The sequence below is a fragment of the Rhinolophus hipposideros genome (genome assembly GCF_964194185.1).
Source record: "Rhinolophus hipposideros genome assembly, chromosome: 24".
Lineage (NCBI taxonomy): Eukaryota > Metazoa > Chordata > Mammalia > Chiroptera > Rhinolophidae > Rhinolophus > Rhinolophus hipposideros.
The window spans coordinates 144644-167093 of record NC_138070.1 but is presented as its reverse complement, the minus strand read 5'-3'; the positions used below and the strand labels follow the sequence as shown (position 1 = coordinate 167093).

General features: G+C 53.8%; 1 protein-coding gene across 3 annotated transcripts in view; it reads right to left on the bottom strand.

Moving 5' to 3' along the window:
* Nucleotides 1-21648, bottom strand: part of GOLGA3 (golgin A3) — a 36122-nt gene extending 14474 nt beyond the window's left edge. The window contains exons 1-11 of one of the 3 annotated variants that reach the window (XM_081036882.1): nucleotides 21514-21648; nucleotides 16210-16523; nucleotides 13943-14221; nucleotides 11756-11868; nucleotides 9302-9960; nucleotides 8785-8896; nucleotides 6850-7156; nucleotides 4889-5091; nucleotides 2933-3070; nucleotides 1463-1624; nucleotides 756-1124 (exon numbers count right to left, since the gene is read on the bottom strand). In XM_081036882.1, coding sequence (XP_080893008.1) covers nucleotides 756-1124; nucleotides 1463-1624; nucleotides 2933-3070; nucleotides 4889-5091; nucleotides 6850-7156; nucleotides 8785-8896; nucleotides 9302-9960; nucleotides 11756-11868; nucleotides 13943-14221; nucleotides 16210-16342 — 2475 coding nt within the window. In that variant the 5' untranslated portion in view covers nucleotides 16343-16523; nucleotides 21514-21648. The remainder of the gene's footprint in view (nucleotides 1-755; nucleotides 1125-1462; nucleotides 1625-2932; nucleotides 3071-4888; nucleotides 5092-6849; nucleotides 7157-8784; nucleotides 8897-9301; nucleotides 9961-11755; nucleotides 11869-13942; nucleotides 14222-16209; nucleotides 16524-21513) is intronic. The other 2 variants (XM_081036883.1, XM_081036884.1) reach the window with 2 other exon arrangements.
* Nucleotides 21649-22450: the final 802 nt, after the last annotated feature.

Genomic DNA, 22450 nt, shown 5'->3' with positions numbered 1-22450 from the left:
ACGTTTTCTTCCGTCTGTATTTCCTAACATGTACCATGTGTCGTCATGTCACACTGTTAGTAGAAGGGCTCCCAGGTGTGGCGTGCTAGGTCCTGTCCACACATGCCCAGATCCTCAGGCCGTCTCCCGCCCTCAACCGCTGATGCCATAACTGTCCTGCTGACGTGTCCGGGTGGTCCCAGCACAGTCAGGTACATAAGAAGGAAAACCCAAAAGTTCCACTCAGCTTTTCCCGTCTAAGCTCCAAGTCATCCGTGGACAGAAACCGGTGTTTCAAAGCCCAAGTGTTACTTGGTTTCCCAGTTCTCGGCACGTACCGTGTTTCCCCAAAAATAAGACCTAGCCAGACAATCAGCTCTAATGCATCTTTTGGAGCAAAAATTAATATAAGACCTGGTCTTATTTTACTATAACATAAGACCGAGTCTTATAGAATACACATACTATACTATACTATACTATACTATAACACGCAGTCTTTATGACGTGATATGATATAATACCAGGTCTTATATTAATTTTTCCTCCAAAAGACGCATTAGAGCTGATTGGCTGGCTGGGATTTTATTTTCAGGGAAACATGGTATGTGGCCAGCAGTGCCAGAAGCACACCACCACGTAGCTGGTGGGGTCCCCAGACGCACCCTGGATGCATTCTTTCATGTTTACAAGACAAGGTGTTCACAGAAAGGACCAAACAGTTGGCATCGGCTCTCACATGTAATTGGTAACAAAATGATGGCAAATATTACTACCTGGCTGGACTTGATGGCTAAGTCCTGTCTCAACTGTTCCAATGTTCCTGAGGTCTGCTCGGCCCCTTCTTCTAGGCGTTTGGCGCCCTGAGCCAGCTCCTCTGAGCCGCTGCGGGCTGCCTGCAGAGCCACCTCCAGGACAACCCTCTCGTTTTGCAGGAAGTGGATTGTGTCGTCCTTGCAGGCGGCCTCCCCCTGCAGCTCCTCCAGCCGGGCCTGCAGCTCGTCGAAGCGCACCTGCAGCTCGCCCAGGGACTGCTCCCTGCTCTGCAGCACCTCCTGGGCCACGGTGAGCTGCTTCAGCAGGTCCAGCTGCTCCTGCTGCAGGGCCTCCAGCTGCTGGTCTCGCTGAAGCAACGTCACCTTCACCTGGAAAAACAGGAGCTCGATTCAGTGTGAATGGTCTTGACTGAAAACACTGTCCCACTCCGAGATCCCACTTTCTCCCTGTTCAAGTTCTAGGTAATTCAGATAGACGCGTGGAGGCCATCTGCTGCACATGAAGTTCTGGCGTAGGATACCAGCGGACTGAGCACGCAGCCGGGTCTGTGACAGCAGCCAGGTCTGAGGATTGATGTTAACACCAATGTGATGGACAGTCCGGCACAAACACACACAGTTGAGGCCAGTGTGTGCGGCCCGGGGGTCTGCAGAAGGACAGCGCATGTGACCCCAGGCGTCCGCGGGAGGCCGTGGAGGGTGCTTGCCTGATCTAACTGCTGCTCCAGCGTTGCTGCTGAGGCTGCCACCTTCTGCAGCTGCTCCCGTTCCCCCTCCATCTCCTCCAGCCTTCTCTGCAGGTCTTCCTCCACCATCGTCTTCGCTTCTTGAATCTGAGCAAAGGCTGCCTCCTGGTCCAACATGTCAGCCTGGGGCCCGGAGACAAGAGGGTGTTTTAACCTGTGGAATAACCTGACGGCCACTGCAGGTGGAGCAGGTAAACCTGCCACCTGGATGAGGGGCCCTTGTCCACGACCTGCAAGCAGAGGAGCCAAGTGCACAGGGGTCAGAAGGCTGGCGACCTCCCGTGCCCAGAGACAGATCACCCTGCCGCTTCCTCTGCCACCGTCCCCTCTGCCACCCGTTGGGCCTGGCTGAAGGGAATAGTCAGCAGTTTAGGGGCTGGGACGCAGGGAAGAACGAAACCTCGTGTGGCCTCTCATGTGAGGATGGGCTGCAGCCTGTCTCCCCTGCTGGGCTGTGACATGTGGGACATTCTCTTGCACAGAATTATGTCCAAACCACCCGGGAAAACCAGAGACCAGGGGCCATGGGACAACCCGGGATTCCTTCCATTCTAACTACGCACATAAGATCCTACGTCCAAGAGTGTTTCTTAGGGGAAAAAATGTTAGTGTATAACTTAATAGTTTTTCAGTTCTTTGACACTGGAGCCCTCGAAGAGTACGTATATTTTTTGTGGCATGATGCTCTTTTGTCATTCACATGATCCGTGAAGACAAAAGGCCTCGTGCAGAGAAGAGTGGGATGGGACACCACACCAGTCCCAGGATGCTGACTTCCAGGATGTGACCGGGAAAACTGACATTCGTGGCACAGGACTGCCATGGGATGTCACATACGCTTTTCTCTTCTTCACTTTGCCCAATAAGCCTACCGAGTCTGTATGCTTACCCTCAAGGCTCAGAGAGGTTAGGAAATCTTCCAGGGGCTTGCAGCTAAGAGAGAACAGGTATCGGGTCCTGGTCAGATTACTGCATCCCACTCCACCAGAAATGACCTAAGGGACAGCTGGTCCTGGTCCCCACTACTGCATATGGTTGCTGGAGGATTAAGGAATCATGTAGGCTGAGTGCTCAGAGAGCAGAGAACACTTGTTAGTGCTCTGAAATGCTCTGGCACGCGCTAACTCCTTTCTCCCTAGCTAGTCCCTTCCCAGCACCCCAACTGCCTGGCTGAGCACTGGGACCTAGGTCCCATGGTTCAGAGGACAGTAGCCGGAGACACCCTGACAATTCAACGACAGATGAGCTTGCATCGAACGTGAGGAACTGAATCCCCAACCCTGATCCTGCAGATTGCTCCGTATTTAAAGGACATACAAATGCACAGAATGTTAATGCTTATGTACACATCTGTGTTCGCATATTTTCTTAACCGTGATCAGAGTCCACAAAAAGCCCAACCCCAACCTCAGAAGCATGCTGCCCACCCACCTCAATGCCCTGGAGCTGCAGGGCAATGCGTTCCTTCTCCTTGATGGACCTGTGCTGCGTCTCTGACAGCTGGTGGGACAGGGACACGTTCTCGAGCTTCAGGTGCTCCAGGAGGCCCGCCTGGGTCATCTGTCCAACCTTCAAAGGAAAACCACAGGCGGAAAGTTGCTCAATTTTACACACAAACGCAGATTGCCTGTCCCTGAGATAAGCAGGGTGAGGGCCTCTGCCCAGGATCCCACCACACAGGGCCGCGCTGCCCACACTCCGGCCAGCCACCTGACACCAGGGCCCACTGAGTTCTGTGTGCTGAAGGGGGGCAGGCTGGCAGGCCAGTCAGTAGTCGTTCACACGAAAGGTGAGGGGCCTCATCTGGACGGCAGGGACAGCAGGGCTGGAGATCTGTCCACCAAATGGATGGAGCCAGCTGTGACCAGACCCATTTCAGGTGCTGCCTCTCAGTGCCTGGCTGTCCTGCGCACTCACCAGGCTGACCCCAGCCATTCCCAGGACATGGCAACAGCCCAGGGTTGACCCCGGACGTCAGCCAGGCCTCTTCTAACTGACTGAGAGAGGTTGGGAAGAAGGGGCCCAGCTTCACAGCACCCACTAGGCCGGCCCCGGAAGACACATGGGTCTGTGATCAGACCTCGGAGTTCTCCATTTCCAGGTCCTACTTGAATACTCCCAGATACACCAAAGTTTCAGGGTCTCCACAGAAGCTTCCGGAGCAAGGGAGACACGATGTGCCTCAAGGCAACGAAAGAATGGGCCACCCTGCACTCTCCTCCCTCCTGGACGGTCCTGGGAACGTGTCTATGTTCCTTGGAAAAGGCAGAGGATGGACGATACACCCTAATTAAGGAAAGCTGAACCTGGGTTCCAAAGGGACTGGAAAAAACCAGCTCCGGTTCTCAAACTGCCACTCCCTGGGACTCTCCTGTTTTTTTCTTCCAAACTCCACTTCTGACTTATGTCAGATATATCAATGTGGCTTCCTCTAATATTTCATGCCTCATATAAAAGCACTGCAGCTTCCAAATTACATTAGGTTGTAAAACGATTAATTTCTAAGTATGCTATGTACGGTCCTTTAGCTAAATATGTGATATAAGTTTAAGAAAACTTCTATTTTGTACATTTGCAAACTTCAGATTTTTCAAAAAAAGGAACATTTGGTGGAATTACTGTTTAATATCCTCTACTCGAGAAAGTAAGTTTTAGTATATGTGCTGTCGAAGTGAGCACGAGAAAGTAAGTTTTAATTAATCTACAATATTTAATCTGGACCAGAAAAACCAGGGATGGAGGACAAAACCCAGAGCTACATTGAAAAAGACAGGCCGGCCAGGGTAGCGCACGCGCCTCCAAAGCCAACAGTGTCCCGAAGCAGTGCGGAGCAGAGCGAAGTGCATTTTGCCCACCAGCCGGCTGCTCGAAGCCCCCGAGGATGACGGGCCTGGAGAGAGCAGCTCAGCGTGGCTGGGCCCCTGGGCTGCTGACACTCCCACCTGCCTGCACCTAACGAAATGAAAGGGAGAAGGGAAGGTGTTTCCTGCAGGATGTGGGACATGAGTGTCCACACAGAGGTCCGGTGATGAGGCAGCCAGTAGGTGACGCATGCCATGCTCTGTGCGTGTCAGAAACAAGGTCACAGGAGGGGGGAGGCCAGTGGCAGGGACTGGGGAGCTGGGTTCAGACGATGGAGGTGCCCTCAGAGGGGACAAGTTTTAGCGGTCAGAAGTAGGCATACAGCATGTTCCAGAGAGGGGCTTTTAGGATTCTGTACGCTTAGGCACGACCTGTAAGACCCTGTGTCAGAAAGTCATGGGAAGGTGCTGCGGGCTACACGAGTGGTTAGCAGATTTTAAAAAACGCATTGTGCAATCTAAACACACAAGCCCTTTTAATTCAGGGAAAAGTAGTCATCCCGCACGAGACATGTGGGGGCCATACCTGGATGTGTGCCATCTCGCCCTGCAGTCTGACCCGGGCCTCCTGAGCCAGGGCGAGCTGTTGCTGGTACCACTGCCGCACGTTCTGCAGAGACGAGATTTCGGCCTGGGACGCCTGCAGCTTGCTGGTTAGCGTGGCACGCTCCAGCTGCACTTGTTGGAGCTGGCTCTGTAAGGCCGCCATCTGCTGTCGCAGGTCATGCACTGGAAGCAAGAAAGTACAGCTGCTCAGACGGCCCGCCGAGGCCAGGAGCGCCAGCCCCTCCGCAGCCAGTACGGCAGTGATGCTCGGCTGCCGTCCTGCACCAGGGTGCTTGGGGGAGAAACAGGGTAGTTTCGTTGTGTGTCCACCTGACACGTGACTTCATTCTCAATGCTGATTCGGCAGCACTGAGCTCACGGCCTGTGCACCTGTCATCCTCAGCAAGGCTTGTCCAGCTGTATTTTCTCCATATAACACGTCACAGCCTCCTTGCACTTAGGGGCAACACAGTGTTTGGGGTTAATTTGAAACAGCAAAACCACCCCCAAAAGCACAAAAATGTGAAAAAATGTGGCACTAAGTTTGAGGAATGAGGCTGGAAGGAGAAGGCTGGGCTGGGACTCTGCCTCGTGGGTGGCGAGGGCCGACCTCAGGGTTCCAAACACCCTCGAGCAAGCAGGCGACTTGCCAGCAGGGAACGAGTGGACACTGAGCACCACTGTGGACGCCTGGCTGTGGTCTCAAGATGCCTGAGAGCCTCAGCAAGCTCGAGCACAGCACAGTGTTTCAATTCCACAGAGAACCTGCTGGTGTGCTGGTATGGCCAACTCTTAAGATGGATGAGGGGAGGGCAGGAAGGTAGAGGTGGAGCAAGGAAGTGATAGACAGCCCAAAGTATAGCACAGAAAAAATAGCACAAATATTTTAAATTTAAAATTACACCCAATATTTGACAAAATAATATTTACCCCTCTAAATGAGTTTCCAAAGATTGTTTAAAAAGTGACAAAATGAACATGACCGCTGAAGAGGTTCTGAGAGCCTTTCTCTGAAATTCTTGGGGCCAGATGCTGCCCCAGAGTGTGGCATGGCGGGGTTGTAGACCGGCACTGCAGGTGTCCTGTACACACGACGGGTGGACACCGGCGCCACTGGAATGGAGTCTCAACCGCGTGGGACTGTGGGCAAGTTCTGCTGCCCCATCAGCTCTGGTTGGGTCAGCCTGGCAACCCAGAATTATGGAAGTATTTTTGGGTTCAGAACTTTGTGGATTTTATAATTTTCTTAAGGGACTGGGTAGCATAAAATGCTCAAAAACTAAAAGCAGTCTACTGTTTTCTTAGCCAGCGCTCTCTTTTTCATAGTTATAATGATAAAGCCTTTGAGACAGCAGCTGGTCACTTTTTCTTTTACGCCATCAGACCTGAAACCTACTGTGACAAGTCTTATGGCCAAGATGTCACCCAGAGAGACGGGCCTTTCAAAGCAGCGCCACTGAGCCACAGCTGTCCCTAGCAGGTGGCCTGTCTTCTTGGCGGCCCCAGGATGAGAAGACAGCACTGCACAAGGGCCACCCGGTACTTCACTGTGACCTGCCACCAAGGTTCCTGGACTCTGCTACCCAACTCGTGTCACTGCCCAGGTGACTCCCACAGGGGTCCAGATAGAGCCAAAGCTGAGCTAGGGTAGAGCAAATGAAGGTTTGCGTGTTGCCTTCCGTCCTTTACCCAGAAGCAGCACTGCTATGGAATCACAGTTGTAGCCCCCACACGACAATGGCCTGAGGGCAGAGTGAGAGCAGTGAGTACTCCCCATGCCCAGAGTCCACATCCAAGCCCCAAGACCTCCCCTGCACACGTGCAAAGACGGCACAATCCCAGGGCTGGACCAGAACGATGACCCACTTCAGCAAGGTGGCGCGTCCTGCACGCTGGCACACAAGAATGCCGCCAGCCCCTGGCTGCCCCAGGGCCACGCACCTGTGTTGTCCTTCCTGAGCATGCTGGCCTGCATGTCCTCCACTTTGGCCAGCAGCCGGCGGTACTGCTCCTCTGCCACCTGCAGGTCGTTGTGGGAGGAGTCCAGGCTGGCATTCTTGGCTTCCAGCATGTTCTGCAGGTCGGTCATGGCTCGCTCCAGGTCCCAGCAAGACTGTTTCAAGGTATCCACCTCTGAGCTGAGCGAGTCCTGCTTCTGCTGGCTGCTGTGACTCTGCTCCACGTGGGCCCGCAGCCGCGTGTCCAGGTGTGCGAGCTGCGCTTGCAGCTCTGCCTTCTCTTTCAGCGCCTGCAAAGACCGCCAGGGAGCACAGTGACGCTCAGACCACCACCTCCACCCTGGCTATGAAGAAGCTGCCTGAGCGAACCAGTGACACAAGGAGAGGTGCGGCCAGGCGAGCTATAAAGGACAGCACCATACTTTCCACACCACTCGGTCGTCCAGCATGACCGTTATCCCCAAAGAGGGCAGATTCTCCAGACAGGCCCAGGGCACAGGAAGGTGACGTCGGAGTCGGGCAGTACCTGGGGACAGCTGTGCGAGCACCCCTCCACCCGCTAGGACGCTGGAAAACATACTTGTTCAAAACCCCCCAAACCGTGCAAGCACGTGCACACACAGAATAAGCACAGCAGGAGCCTTGGGGATCAAGATGGGGAGCAGTGAGGCTCACACTGGAAGGCGGGCTGGCAGATGGTGTCTGCAGGGAACCATTATTTTCTGGGGGGCTCTGAGGGTTCCAGCCGGGTACCTGGGCACAGAGCAGCCTGTGGCACTTCCCTGCACTGGGCAGCAGGGCCATGGGACCACTGTGAGCAGGATAAAGCGAGAGGCACATGGGGCCTCCAGACGCCTCGGCCCTGGGCAGCAGAGCACATCCACAAGACCAGCAAAGGGCATGCCCCACCCAGCCTGAGGTCTGTCTCCAGGGTGTGACGGGAGTTACACATCAACACACACTAGGGCAAGACCATCACTGTGAACACAAACTCCGCCAACAATGGAAGAACAAGCACCCAGAGAAACAGCATTAATGGAGCCAGTGTAGTGGGATTCTAAAGTAGGTGTGTGTACACGGAGAAGCCAGAAAGGATCACACCCGGGCAGCCGGCAAGGGCCTCGGTGTAGACACAGCTGAGGAGCAGAGCAGTGTCCCAGGACAGCAGACGCAGAGCAAAAGCAAGATACCCGGGTTGGACGGCCGCTCAAGTGGAAACGCACTTTGCGAGCCGTGTTCTGAAGGACTGAAGCGAAGATTGTGCACAAGCACGTGGGCTGTGACGGAGCAGGCGTCGGTGTCCCAGGACAGTGTTGCACATGGAGCCGCAGCACACCTGAGCGGGGGCCACTGGCAGAGGGAGCAACCCCTCCCCCCTCCCGAGAGAAGCGCCCTGGCTGCTGTGACCTTCCTGTCACCTCGCAGTGCCCGTGTCCCCTGCTCTCCAAGGAAGATGGCCAGCTGGATGCAACCGAACTGGTTTACTCTAAACGTTGACAGGAAAGCTGGAAATTAAGGGACGGAAAATGTGCTAACCAGGCAATGTGCTAACCAGACAGAGCAAAGTTCATTATCAGGAAAAGCAGATCCCACAGTAAAAACTATTAGAGGGTGAAAAATAACAATTATAACGTGTCAGAAAAAGGTGAAATCCACCAAAGGAATTAAACTATTTGCATTGTCAGGTATCTAAGAGCAGAGACAGGAATCTTCTAGGCACACCCTGAGATACGGGGACACAGGGTGCCAGCGCAGTCAGGCGGCAGACTCACGCCTCTCTGCGGCTGACACTTCAGGCAGATAGCGTGTGGTGAGAGGTGAGGCATGCCTGCTGTGGCTCGTTCTCAGACGAGAAACTCTGGACCCAGCAGCAGCCAGGAGGCACGAGGCACAGAGCACACCCACCAAACATCATTACCTGACTGGCCTCCAGTGACAGGGCCTCCAGCTGTCCTTCAAGTCTCATTTTTTCTTTCAGAACCTGCAACATTTCATCGTGCGTTTCAGCCACAGAACTCTCCAGGGACATGCTGGAGGAAGAGGCAGGAAGAGGGTCAGGCAGTGGGAACAGGAGTGACCGTCCTGCCTCTACACTTGGCTGTTTCTCCAAATTCCACCCACCCTGCTGCTCTCCCCGCTCCCCCTGTTTTTTACAAGAAAGAAGTAAACAGATTTTAGTGGAGAGCTACCCCATCCAGAGTCGGACATTTTCAGCCATGACGTATGTGGCTGGAACGACCTCATGAGAATGTGAGCCCTGGTTAGCACTGGGCCGGCTCAGAGGCAGCTCCACAGAGACCGGAAGAGTCTCTCAATAGTGCAGACGATTACTGAGTAGCTCAGGTTCCGTTTTCACAAAGCACCAGGTCTGCATGTAGACAGCCCTGTACAGACTGAGGATGGAGTGAGAGGCGAGTGCTGGCCAGGCCGCCCACCTGCTGCAGATGCTGTTCGCTGGGCTCCGTGTCACCCCATTGGCCTCCCGGGCCCGGTCTTGCTGCTCAGCCGTGGCGGCCTGCAGGATGTCAGTGATGGACGGGAACTGGCCCAGGGAGCTGGCGGCAATCTCCTGGCCACCAACCACATAGGAGGCTTCACGTGCGGTCATGGTGCTCGCCGGGAGGCCGCCCACCCCTCGGGCAGACACGCTGCTGTAGGAGGAGCTGTCGCTCTCATTCCCATCGGCCTCTGATACGTCGTCTCCTGTCAGAGACGCACTCTCCAGGCGGTCGTCGCCCTCAGGACACAGGCTCACTGCAGACACCACTGATGCCACGCTGCTTTGGCTCTGCATCAGGGAGCCCCTGCCAGAGTCCGAGGCCGGGACACTTGCGCCAGAGTTCCCAGAGTCTGCGTCTTCAGTTCTGTAGTCAGCCAGAGACCGAATCTTGCTTGATCTGGAGTTTTTTCTCTCCTTCTGATGTGCCAAGAGCCCTAAGCTGCCCACCTTGGGCCCCCGAGGGACACTCGTGCGCAGGAAGGAGTACTCCTTCGTCATGGCCACCGTACTAGCCCTTGGTAAGGCTTCTGGGTTCAGCATGAGCTCAGGGTCAAGTGTGCTGAAGGGTCTCGTTTTAGCTGCAGGCTGACTAGACTGAGAAGGAAAGAAAAGCACAATTAGGTTTACAAACGACAAGCATTGACAGGCAGCATTTAAAACCTGGCGCCTGGAAAGGCTGCTGAGCTTGCTCCCTCCACAGACCCCGTCCCCGCAGTCTCATTGCCTCCTGTCACATCAGTGACCAGCGTGAGCACCCAACTTAATGGCTGTGACCTGACCCCCACAAACACCTACTAGAGCAAGTCCTCGCCCATCAGACTTCCTTTATCACATTTCCTGGCTACTCTCCACATTTACTCTTTTAGATAAACTTGAAAATTTTCATAAAGTTATAAAACAAGTCCTGTTGAATTAGAACTACCTTAACTTTACAATTACTTACAGGACAATGAGCTATTTCCCTCCATTTATTCATTCTGCTTACATGTCCTCAGCAAAGAGTCATGTAGTGTTCATCTAGACTCTAGATGTCTTGGCCATTTTTATTGCCATTTAAATCGAATGAATAGTTTATAATTTTGTCATTATTACGAATATTATCTTTCCTCACTAATATAACTGGGCACGTGAAGATAACTACTGATTTTCAATATTTGTATTTTTAAACCAATTTTCTTAACTGTAATTATTTTAACAGTATTTTTATAAATTAAGAATAATTTTTTTAGTTGATTCTTTGGAGTTTCTCAAGGCAGCACCAACACCTGCAAACAATAACACTTCTCTTTTCCAATGTTTACATTTCTTACTTCTCACATCATCACGTTAGCTAGAACTTACCCAATGGCCTTAAATGAAATTACGGATGAAGGAAGACACTGCTGCTTGTCACTATTTCAGCGGAACTTTTACAGAGAAACTGTCTATCCTACATTATTGTGCAAAGTCAGTGCAACCCCAGTGGGGTGGGGGAACAGAGAATTAGAAACGTTTTAAAATGATAGTGGGATCAACTGGCAGAACAACTGAGCACGAGTGGCTAGAACACAGTAAGGGGGGCAGGGCAGACTGTATCCCCAGATATTGACACACATGTAACGCTGCAACAGTCAGAACCCTGAGAACTAGAAAAGCAGCAGACAGGCTGACGACACAGGTCGCAGGCCAGGAATCGGCCCGGGGACGGTGGCTTTGCAGGTATGTAAGGAGCACCCCAGGAGGCAGCACTGTGACCATGAGGGAGAGATGCCCACAGAGCCATAGCTCCCTCTTGGGAAGACAAACGGCCAACCCTGATGGGGACCCGTCACTACTTACTAAACCATTCACTGAAAGCATTTTTAAAAGTTAATTTAAAATTATTTTCCCCTGAAATTTTTCAAGTTTGCAGAAAAGATGGACAAAGTGTGCAATGAACATTCCCACCCCCCCTTGCCTGGAGTCACTCGATGTGATTTCAAAGCTGCTTTCATCAGCAGCCTGATGAGAGTTCTGTACCCGAGCAGGACTGATGACAGCACACCCTGCGGGCACACGTATTGGGCATCTGTGACATGGCACATATGCTAACTGCACGCCAAGTTCAGGAGACACTGCAGCATGCATGAAACAAAACACGAAGGAAGCCCACAACCGGCTGCTCGCACACAGAGCAATGACACCCAGGAGTGCGCTGTCGTGACTCCCATGGCAGGTGCAGGAGTAAAATGCACTTCCTCTGGGGAGGAGCATGTAGGTGGGAGACAGAGCTCTGCTGGTGTCTCCCAAAAGGGCTGCGGCTCAGAGGAGGGAGAGTCTTTGTGGAGAAGCACAGAAGCCCACCCAGTACTGCACCTGGCTGCTCTCCACACGTGGCATCTCTGCGAACTGGCGCAGGACACGGACTCACCCTTTCTTGCTGGCGCTTCACCCTGTACTGCGCCAGCTGTTCTTCCAGCCGCCTCTGAGCCTGCAGTCGGACCTGCTCCTCCTTCTCCAGGGGTACTGAGGCCTCTGTTGAGCCTGTGGTGGGGAAGTGGCCATTCAGAAACTCACGAAGCACCAGGGCAGAGGTCAGAACAGCGACACTGCTGCACTGCATTCAATTACCAACATGATTTAGCTTCTAAACAAGGCCGTCCAGTTGGAAAGGACGACTTCCAGATAGAGACAAATCTGTGAGCCCTGGACACCGGCTGCAGACAGGCCCTGTCCAGGGTCTGCGCTCCTGCCACGAGGGTGTCACTCTCTACAGCACCAGCGGACACAGCATGACATGGGCGACTGGCCCTTTGTGACAAAGCAACTGAGTTCAAAGTTGGTGCCGTGGTGAGCGCAGAGGCTCAGGTGTCCTTGGCCCTCGCAGCGCTCTAACACTGACCTCTGATGACACAGGAGAATGAGGGGCAGTCCTGGACTCACACTCAGTCACACAGTTATGTCACACCAAACATGCTCTTTCTGCAGCTACATTTGGAGGTACTCGTATAATTGGATCCACAGCTTACCTAAAATCCTGCAATAATGACTCATGTTATAGTTTTGGCCAATAACAGACTTTAAAATATCGAAACCCAAACCTTTTATTTTGGGTATAAAGAGCTGAACAATCAATGTAATGGTACGACAGTCACAGGTTTCTCCCATTCAGCAGACGTGTGTGTGGCGCACTTCTGAGGGGCCATGCTGATGAGAGCAGGTAATGTCCTAATTTGACCAGCTTCAGACATGGGTTCTCAGGAGATGAATAGCTGTGTTTTTAAATGACCCCTGAAACCTGAGAGTTGCCAAGTTCACTAGGAATCCACCAATGTCATTACTAATCTGTTTGTTTAACACTGAAAAGATCTCTAGTACTTTTCACCAGGTTAAGTGGTCCAGGTGGCAGAAACCCAGAGGCCGGAGACCCAAGTCAGCAAACAACACCGGACACACAGACTAGGGTTGGGATGATGGTGGACACTTGCCAGGAAGGCAGCGGCAGCCACAGGCTGCTGCCATGGGGGCGCCTGGGCCAGAGCTCACACACCCCTCAGAACAGGAATCCAGGCCTCTACATGATGTCTTTTGACTTAAATGTTGACAATTAGTTAACAGAAAATTTAAAAGACACTGTGGCCCTAACAAAATAAGGCCGGTAAGGAAAAGCAAACAATCCAAAAGAAAAATGGGCCAAACATACGAACCGACAGTTCACAGAAAGGAATGGCCAAATGGGCAGCAGATAAAAAGGTGCTCAAAGCCTCCAGTAACCGAGGAGCTGTGAGTCACAAGTTATAGTAACAAGGACACCTCAGCAGCCATCAGACTGGTGGAAAGTAGCCTGTCCCTGGGAGAACGTGGGAAGCAGTCCCCACGCCAGACAGGTATGGCAGCAGGACTCTTGTGAGGGAAAAAGCACCCTTCTCTGTACAAGAAGCCTACATCCGGGACGTCCTAGAGATTCAAACTGCCACTCGGGCTCCTGGACAGCCTGGCAGGAATGAACGTGGGGCTGCAGCAGACAAGGGGCATTCTCAGCACAGAAACACCAAGTGAGAAAACGTGAGCACATAATCGTACTTAAAAACAATGAGCCAAGCCTGGCTGTTTAGAGGCCTGGAAGAGACCACGTGGAGGTGCAAGCAGGATGAGTGACCTGGTCCCATCAGGTAAAATTTCAGGCACGTGGGAGACAAGGCCTGGCACTTTCTTGGACTCCCAGGCTGCCAGTGTGTGACTTGTTCAGCCCTGAACCCCCAGGGATCAGCACAAAAATAAACGCTGATTAAAGTAATTCATAAAAGAAAGCTTTCAAAGTGTTTAAGTGTTGAGATCAGTTTCCCACGGCTGCCTGCTCACCACCTAGGTGAGAAGACGCACACAGACCCGCCCTGTAGGTCGGACCTGCAGCAGCACGGCCAACCCCGGACCACACAGGAGGGTGTTCTCTGTGAAATGGAGCTCTCTGATAAACACACAGTCCACCGGCAACAAAATACCGGCAGAGGGACAAGCAGGGACCTGGTCAGGGCCCCGGCCTGAGGAGTGGTGAGTGGCAGGGGCTCAGGAGGGGCTGGGAGAGAGCGGGGAAGAGCCGGGCGGAAGGGATGCTTACACAGTTGAGTTTCTTGCATAGGAAGACTCAGCCTGAGAGACTGCAAAGCTTCTTTTCTAACACTGCCCTCAGCACTAGGCCCCTGAGACTTCCTTAGGTTGTCATGGAAACCAGCCACACCTGGAGGGACAGCAGGACCCACTGGGCTCGTGGTGGGACCGAGAGCCAGTGGCGGGTCTGGGAGCTGTGGTGTCGGCCCGTTCTGACAGGTGTCCCCCTGGCTGGGTGGGCCCCGGCTTTGTCTTCCATCGGCAGCTCTGTTTGCCTCAACACTGGCATCTGGAAGAGAGAGCACGGTGGGTCATCATGATCGTAACACCAGATCAAGTCATTTTCCAGACACGCAGCTAAAACAGGAAGAGAATCTAGAGATCTGAGCACGAGCTAACCCCACACGCTCAGTCTGTTTCCTCTGAGAGGACAGCAGGCCCTCGTCCTCCTGTGGGTGGGAACGGGGGCCAGTCACCCGACCTCTCGGGGCCTGACACCCTCATCTGCGGGATGCCCCCACCCTCCACACTTGGGCTGAAGAATGTAAGTAGTAATGTTTCCTTTTCCTTTGAACAAGACCAATGGGAAACCTTATGAAACTGTTTTTAAAAAATTAGCAAAAGGAAAATGCTTCAAAAATAGCTGACAACGTGTCATTACAGTGCTAATCAACCATAGATTCATGTTCACAAAGGGCTGATTCCATCGTTATTTCGAAGCATAAATGTACCATCCAACCTGGGGAACCTGAGCAGGATTAGCCAAGAGCAGGATTAGCCGATCAGAACGATCTCGGCAAACCCAGACTGGCCAGTGACGACTACACAACCATAGAGAGCTCAGCTTCCCCCACTCTCATTATCATGCATACACTTGTTTACACACTCAAGCTATTTCCTTATTCAAAGGAAAAAATGGAAGAAAGGCTTCTTACGCAGCCCCGCACTCTAGTGGGCCAGCCAGTCGGCAGACGACGAACAGAGATGGTGTGTGCAGGGAGAAAGGGGCTTCCAGGAGCTTCCAGGAGGGGCTCTAGAGGTGCCCAGCCCAGCCCCGCCCGAGGGTCTGCATCCCCTGAGTTCGTGATGTCCCAGCACGCATCCAGGAGAGTTCTCTTTGCACAAGCAAATTCAGAATGGGTTTCTGTCACTTGAAATGTGAATCCCAACTAAGATGGCTACTTAGTCAACTCTCCCTGAAAGGGAGGCCAGAGTGCCAGCGGGCGCCACAGGTGCGCAGCAGGGCGAGGGGACTGACACGGCTCTGACACAATGGCTGGCCCTACACAAACGGCCCCTTCAGCTCCAGACTGTGTGTGTGTATGTGTGTGTATGTGTCTGTGTATATGTGGGGGGGGGGAGGCCCTGCATTTCAGATGCAAGTTAATCAGGTCAACACTGTTAATACTTCCTCATGTGTTTATACACCTGGGAGAGTCTGAAACTTCACTTTCATATAACAAAGTCATTTTTGAGTATCATACTGCACTTAAAAGAACGTGTGAAAGTAGGAAGGCCCAATGAACAACACTACTGTTCCAGAACAGCCCAACTGCGGACTAACAGATAGTGATGACAGGCGTGTCCCAAGTCCTGTGTTTTCTGTCTCTGAGGTACGGGCAGCACTAGTCCTGTTTACACCAGGAGGCTTCAGAGCGCTTCCTGGTGGGCCTACGAGCTGGCTCCCCGTCCGTCTGTCCACTGTGAAGCACTCGGTCGGGCCCACGGTGCCATCGGTCTCACCTGGCACGTCAGGAGTGCCCTCAGCATAGCCGTTCAGGTGCCTGCGCATCACTTCACAAGAACCAGAAGGCAATTCTGCTAGGAATCAGTCCACACCCTACAGTTTTCAGGCACACACTGACCCTGCTGGCCAGGAGGGCGCAGGAGAACCAAGTGACTGACTCACCGGTACTTCTGAGGCACAAATACCCCGTCAGCTGACAGGCACATATACTCTGATAACCCTCAGGTCACTACTGGACCATCCTGGGTGCTGGTTAGCAGGCAGACTACGAGGCAGGGAACAGGCCCTAAGGGGAGCATGCCCCATCCCACTGGAGCAGACAGTGCGACACCCCTATCCCGTTCCACAGGCACGGTGCCTGACCGGAAGCGAGCATCAGCCAAGGGGCTCATGCCTCTGGTTACTGACAACGCACTTGAATGAGAATTTCCCCCTGGGCTTACAGAGCCGTCTCTCCAGAGCCCAAGCTCAGCCACGTCCTCCTGTTGAAAAGGCAAAATGCCAGCAGCGCAGAGCAGCTGGTGACTTACGCTGAGCTTCATCCCACTGGTCAGGCGGTGCCAGCGAGCCTGGGGGCCTTGGGAGGGCAGTGGGGTGAGCGGAGGTGCCACTGCTGGACCCGTCCTCCAGGGGGCCGGCCTGCACTGCCGACATACCATCCATGCTCACGATGACAGAGGCTAGGCTGACCGTCGGGGGCTGCAAGTGAGCTGCTGGCAAGTTCTGTTTCTGCCATCACCAACAGTCACGAGCTCCTGGGGAGGGCAGCACGAGGTTTTCCATTTTCAGGAGAATGTAAAGTCTCATAAATGGCTCAAAATCAAAGCAAATAATATCATGACACCTGATAAGAGGGAAAAGGAAATATTATGCAACTTCACTTGTCAGATTTGAATTAACAATTCCCAATTTGCATCTGTGTAAGCAAATTCGGACTGCATCATTCAACAAATGATTCTTGAGCACCTACCACCCCCTAGGTTTTGAGAGTAAAGTGCTGAATCAGCCACCCGAAGCCCGCTCCTGAAGGTACATACTGCCCTTAACTGTGCTGGCTAAAGACGGTCCTGCCAGGACAGACAAGCTCTGTAACTGGCACTGTCGTCGTCACAGGTGGCCACTGAGCTGGGGGGTGGTGCTGGGACACCTGAGAAACTGAGGTTTTATTATTTAAATATGACTAAGTTGAGAGTAAACGCTGCAGGTGGCCTAAGCGCTCACAGGGCAGCTCTCCTTCCAGGACCCCTGGCATGTTGGTGCTGAGGCCATAGCTCAGAAGCTCAGGGGCAAAGTGAAGGAAACCAGTGCAGGGAACATAGTGACCACACTGCTCGGGGAGTGCAGGGGAGGAGACATGGAGGAAGGACAGCATGTAGGAATGCGGACAGACAGCATTCACACACGGACCAGCTGGTCCTTCACTTCTGGGAGGAGCAGCCCTCTTTTACCCCATCTGCTCGCTTTGGTTTAAGGGAGCAAAACTTTGCCCAAAGTTTGGCGACTGCCTATCGCTGTTGAAATATATTGAGGATGTCACCATAGGTACCACCCACAGATGAGGTGTGAGCTAGTAGTCACTGTATTTCCCTTAAAATAAGTTCCATGTTATTCTCTGTTCTTTTCTGTTTTACATGTTTCAGGACAAAGTGACACGACCTTCCTCTCCAGCTCACAAATCCCACACAGATATTTGAGGTAAGAGCCTAGCAGTGGCCCTCCCAGGAGGGGCAGTGGGGTGTAGTTTGCCTGTTTCTCCAGGAGCATGTACCCTGATAATCCTCTCTCACCCTGTCACCTGTGAGCAGGCACCCGCCCTGGCTGGCATCACCCGCCCTGCCCACGCAGCAAATGGGCAGTCATAGAATGTCCCTCTACGAACCCAGGAGGTGGGCTCGCAGCTCTAATAACGCACACATTCTTCTGCTGTCCGGCCCCTTACAGGCCAGACACTGAGTTAACAGCAGTGCTGGAAAGGATATAAAAAGGTTGTGTCTACCACTGAGCATGGAACTAGCACCAAGGGTCCGCACTAGAAAGGGCTGCCGATGAACACGTGTGGAAACACAAGGAACCCGAACCCACTGCAGCTCATGCAAAAGCTCCCAGTTCCTGGCTCCTGGAAATACTGAACATCTGATGGGACATGGAAGGAGTTATTGAGGCTGGACAGAACCTGACCCTGAGTACGACACGTTCTCAAGCTCATTTCTGTCTCTACAGCAACGGGTAACCTCTTTCATCCCGGAGACCCCTTCCAGGTCGGAGGAAGGGAAGCGGGGAGAAGAGGCCCTGGGAGGCCCCACACCTAGACTTGCACCCGACAGGCGCCTCTGAAAATCACTGTGTCCTAGGCTGCCGGCTCAATGGAAAAGCACCACAATGCTCCCACCCCCTGCAGCCTGCCTCTCAGCCACAACCCCAGCAGCCCCTGGGCTGGCTGGTGGGAAGCTGGCCAGACCCGGATGAGACACCACAGAGAGGCCTACGAGGCAAGGGAGGCGCGTCAGCACAGGATGGCCCAGCTGGCCCCTGCATGGCGGGCCTGCGCTGCAGGGACAGATGACGACAGACGACACGTAAGAACAGCGGGGAGCGTGGACTCAACCGCCACTGCACATGGCATCGTGTATGGGCTGCTCATCCGGCAAGTCCCTTAACAACAGAAAACGTCTATATTTTGCTCTGAAATGTGGGTGCAGAGGCCTAGGTCACTGCTGTGCTCCCTAGGATGCGTGAAAAGATGACAATGACAGATGAGTGCTTGTCAGGCAGAAGCTGGTCCCTCTGCGGTGGGTGGCCTCCTCCCCTTGACCACCAGGCAAACTCCCCCGCATCCCGCAGGCACAGCTCCGTCTCCCTGGGCCTCAGGTACAGCAGCTGCCTGGCCCACGCCCGTTGCACCACAACACGCCTGCGTGCACATCCCAGCGTGTGCCTACCTCCGCCACCATGCAGTCAGAGCCTGGAGGCAGCAGCCCCCACTCCGGACTGCCCCAGCCCTCGAACAGTCCTACTCAGAGTGGAGCCCAACCTAGGACCCAAGTCCCAGCTCCGAGAGCCCAAGCTAGTGGTTCCACAACAAGATGAGAGTGTCTGCATCCGGGAGCATCACAGAAGAACTCTAACAATTCCTACTACGAATACCTGGGAGCTACACTTCCAACAGGGACAAAGGACAAAGGCCACCCCGGCCCAGGGAGCAATGTCACCTGGGTGAGAAAGGGAATGAGCACAGCCTGCAGGACCGCACTTACCTACTAACGACAGATCATGCCAGACAGAGACGGGAGGCAGCGGGCCAGCCAAGGAGCTGCAGAGGGAAATGTGCCGCTGAGGCACATGGTGGGGACGCCTGGCCCGACGCTGCTCAGAAGAGGGAACACTGGCTGAGATGTCCGAGGTCCACTGCTGATGGCACGCCAAGCATGGAGACAAATGTGTCAGCTGCCTGAGCCCGATGCCATCACATACTCCACTCACTGAATTCCCTCTCTTTGGAGTTCTCGCTAAACAAGAGACCTTTGATGCCCACGCAGTGCCCCCTCGGGAGACAGCTGGTGCAGCCCTCCACAACACGAGACCCCACACCTGGGACTTGTTTTGTCACTCATGAAGATGCGTCCTGTTCCCACGTGGCTCCTTCTGAAGCTAAACAAGACACAGAACCTACTGACTGCCCAGGGCAGCCGCTGGGGAAGTGACACTTCTCCCCGTGGGTAAGAAGATGGCACTGTCTGTCATCCTCAGCCTCCTGCGAATTTTACTGAGCATGACTCAGTCGTTCAGAGCCTCATGACCTCAGATCATTGACAAAAACAGGGCAAGGAGGAGGGTCAGAGAGCTGGGAGCACATCCCAAGGAAGCCGTTGCCAGTAACATGCACTCCATTTTGTGATTAGAAAAAAGTAAAGACGTCAGTCTTATCACAGCACCATTTACTGGCTCCCTGCACTTGCTGTTTCCTGGAGGGAAGGAAAGGACAGGGCAAAGCTCTCACTTAGAACTTCACAGTGTTCTGAACTCTAAGTTCAACCCTGTCTGACATCCAGGGACCTTGCACTGAGAAACCACTGCTTCAGGCCCCCCCACAGCAGAGCACAGGACTCCGGTTCCATCCTCCCCTCATTGCAGTTGTTCCTGCTGGCAATCAGAAACAGCATGGCCAAGGGTAACACAGAATTTCCTTGAGGAGATAGTGTTCTGTTGAGGCCAGACTAGTAACCAAAAGTGAACAGAGGCCAACACACAAAGTAAAAACCCTGCCACGCCTCATGTTACTGCAGAGTGCTATGCAAGGGACAGGCTCAGGCATCAGCATCTCGGCTTCAAATCCTCACTCTTCCACCCTCATCTGTGAGATCATGGCAGAGTGCTTAACCTTACCAGTAAGACTGTAAGAAAAATACTAAATTTTTGCCAGGATTAAACGTGACAAGGCACAGGTTCTGTGTCAGGCGCTCAATAAACGGTAGCTATTATTATTAGTGTTATTTTTCTTTCAAATGTTGCTTGTCAAGATTGATAGGAAAAAAACCAAAGGAATGTATTCTCACTCAAGAAAGTATACTGCTGCTTCAGGCAACTCGCCAAAAAAGGGGGTCGGGGCTACTCCTGAATTTGTGTAACGTCAGATGATTTTCATTTCCTTTCTTCAATATTCAAGATAGACTGTAAGTGAAAGTTATCACTCGAGAAAAGGGTTATGTTTGCAATATTAAAGGGACAATTCAAAACTTAGAAAATCCATGAGTCACCTGCATGTGGCTTACGATGTCCCGGTGGTTTCAATCACACTGACAATAAAACTCAAGCCTCTTACCATGAACTAGGAAGCTGCGTACCAGGTGGCCGCTCCCCCCACTGCACCCTCGTCCCTACTCCTTTCTCATTGCACCTTTGTCACACTTCTCTTCCTGAGCGCCACACTTGCTCCTCCCTCGGGGAATTCACATTTGCCGTTCATTCTGCCAGAAACACTGATTCCGCAGCTTTGCATGGCTGGCCTGCCTGTCACAGAGACCTTGGCTCAAAAGCCACCGACCCCGGAGGCCACGCCGCAGCCCGGCCCCGGCCCCGGCCCCGGCCCCGGCCGACCCCACGCTCTCAGCAGTTACCTCCCTGACTGTCCGCGCCTCCAGAACGCAGCTCGGGGAGGGCAGGGACCCTGACACGACTTCGCGCCTTGCATTTCGGGGCCTACAACGACAGCGCCCGTCACACGACTGACTGGCAACAAATGTCTGTTGAATGAAGCCTGAGCAGTTCACCTGCTTCACACCAGTGACAAAGCCTGGCCCACTGCCCCTGGAAAGTGTCACTGCACCGGAGAAACACCTCGAAGCAGCCGGAAACGAGACGCAGTCCAGGAGGAGGGCGACGCAGAGCCGCACGGATTCTGTAAACCTGGCTTCACACTGACCACGCGACACCGCGTCACGCTTGTCATCTTGACAGGAGTTGTGCAAAACGGCTCCTGCGCTGCCCGGAGGTTCCTACGCAGCGCCAACCGCAGCTGCGGGCGCCTTGGGAGCAAATCAAGCCCCGTCACGCGTAGACAGCGTTCGGAGGACTCGAATGCAAGCACATTTACGAAGCCAGGTCCGCTAACACCTGCACAAGCCGGCTTCCAGGCCTCGAGCTACCAACGGTGAGGAGCGCGACCAGTGCGGGGCGTCGCCGCGCCAGGTCGGGACGCGGCCGGCCCTCGGGGCGCGCCCAGGCCCCGCCGCCCCTCGCCCGCCTCCCGGCCTTCGCCCCGACCGCGCCGTGGTCCCGGGGCAGCCCCGCGCGCTCTGCGACCAGAGTCCCGGTCGGGGAGCTTCCGCGACCCTCACCCCGGCGCTCAGGAAGCCGCGGCACGGCCCGGCTCGGCTGCTCAGCGGAGACGTGGCCGCCCGAGAGGCGGGGCGGGGAACGGCGCGACGACGGCCTCCGGCCCCCCGGAAACAGGCTGCGTGCGCTACTTCCGTTCCGGAGGAGAGAACGTCCTCTTCTCGCCAGCAGCCGCCCTCGGGCAGGGGCTGCTCCGGCCGCAGGCCCGGGATGGAGCCTACTCACAACTGGCCCGAGGCGGATTTCACAAAGTGAGTTTGCGGCTCCTTCCCGTTTAGAAGAGCAGCTTCCTGACTCGTAGGACCAACTCCGAGTGGAAGCCGGACAGTTGAGCTTCCGCCGGAAGTGGAGTGTCCAGGGCTCTGGCCCCCGCCTCGCCCAATTTGCCAGGTTATGGGCGTGGCCAACCTCCCCGCCACGGGCCCGTGGGGGCGTGGTTAGAAAAGGCGGGGTGGGCGTCCCGGCGGCGGGGAGGTGGGGCGCCGAGGCCCCTACGCCCCCCAAACCCCGATCTCCCAATGCGGTAGTCCTTATTTATCTTTCAGGTGCCAAGGCAAGTGACTCCTCATAGTAACGTTTTACCTTTTCAACCCCCCCCCCACACAAAAAAGTTGGCATTAGGCTTGAGGTTTAGGCGGCTTTTTTTCCTTCGTTGCCTAGATACCAAATTGTTCCAGCACCTTTTACTGAATAAGACTATCCTTCCTCCATTAAGTTGCTTTTGCACATTTGTCAAAATGGATTGGCTGCTTGTGTGGGTTTTTCTGGGTTCTCTGTTCCATGATCGCCAAGTCTATCCCTCTGCCAACACCACAACCTCAAACACCGTAGCTTTGCAGAAAGCTGATATCTGGTAGGTGATTCCTCCCACTTTATCCTTTTTCCTGATTATTTTAGTTATGCTGGGTGGGGTCCATGCCCTTCCATATAATTTTTAGA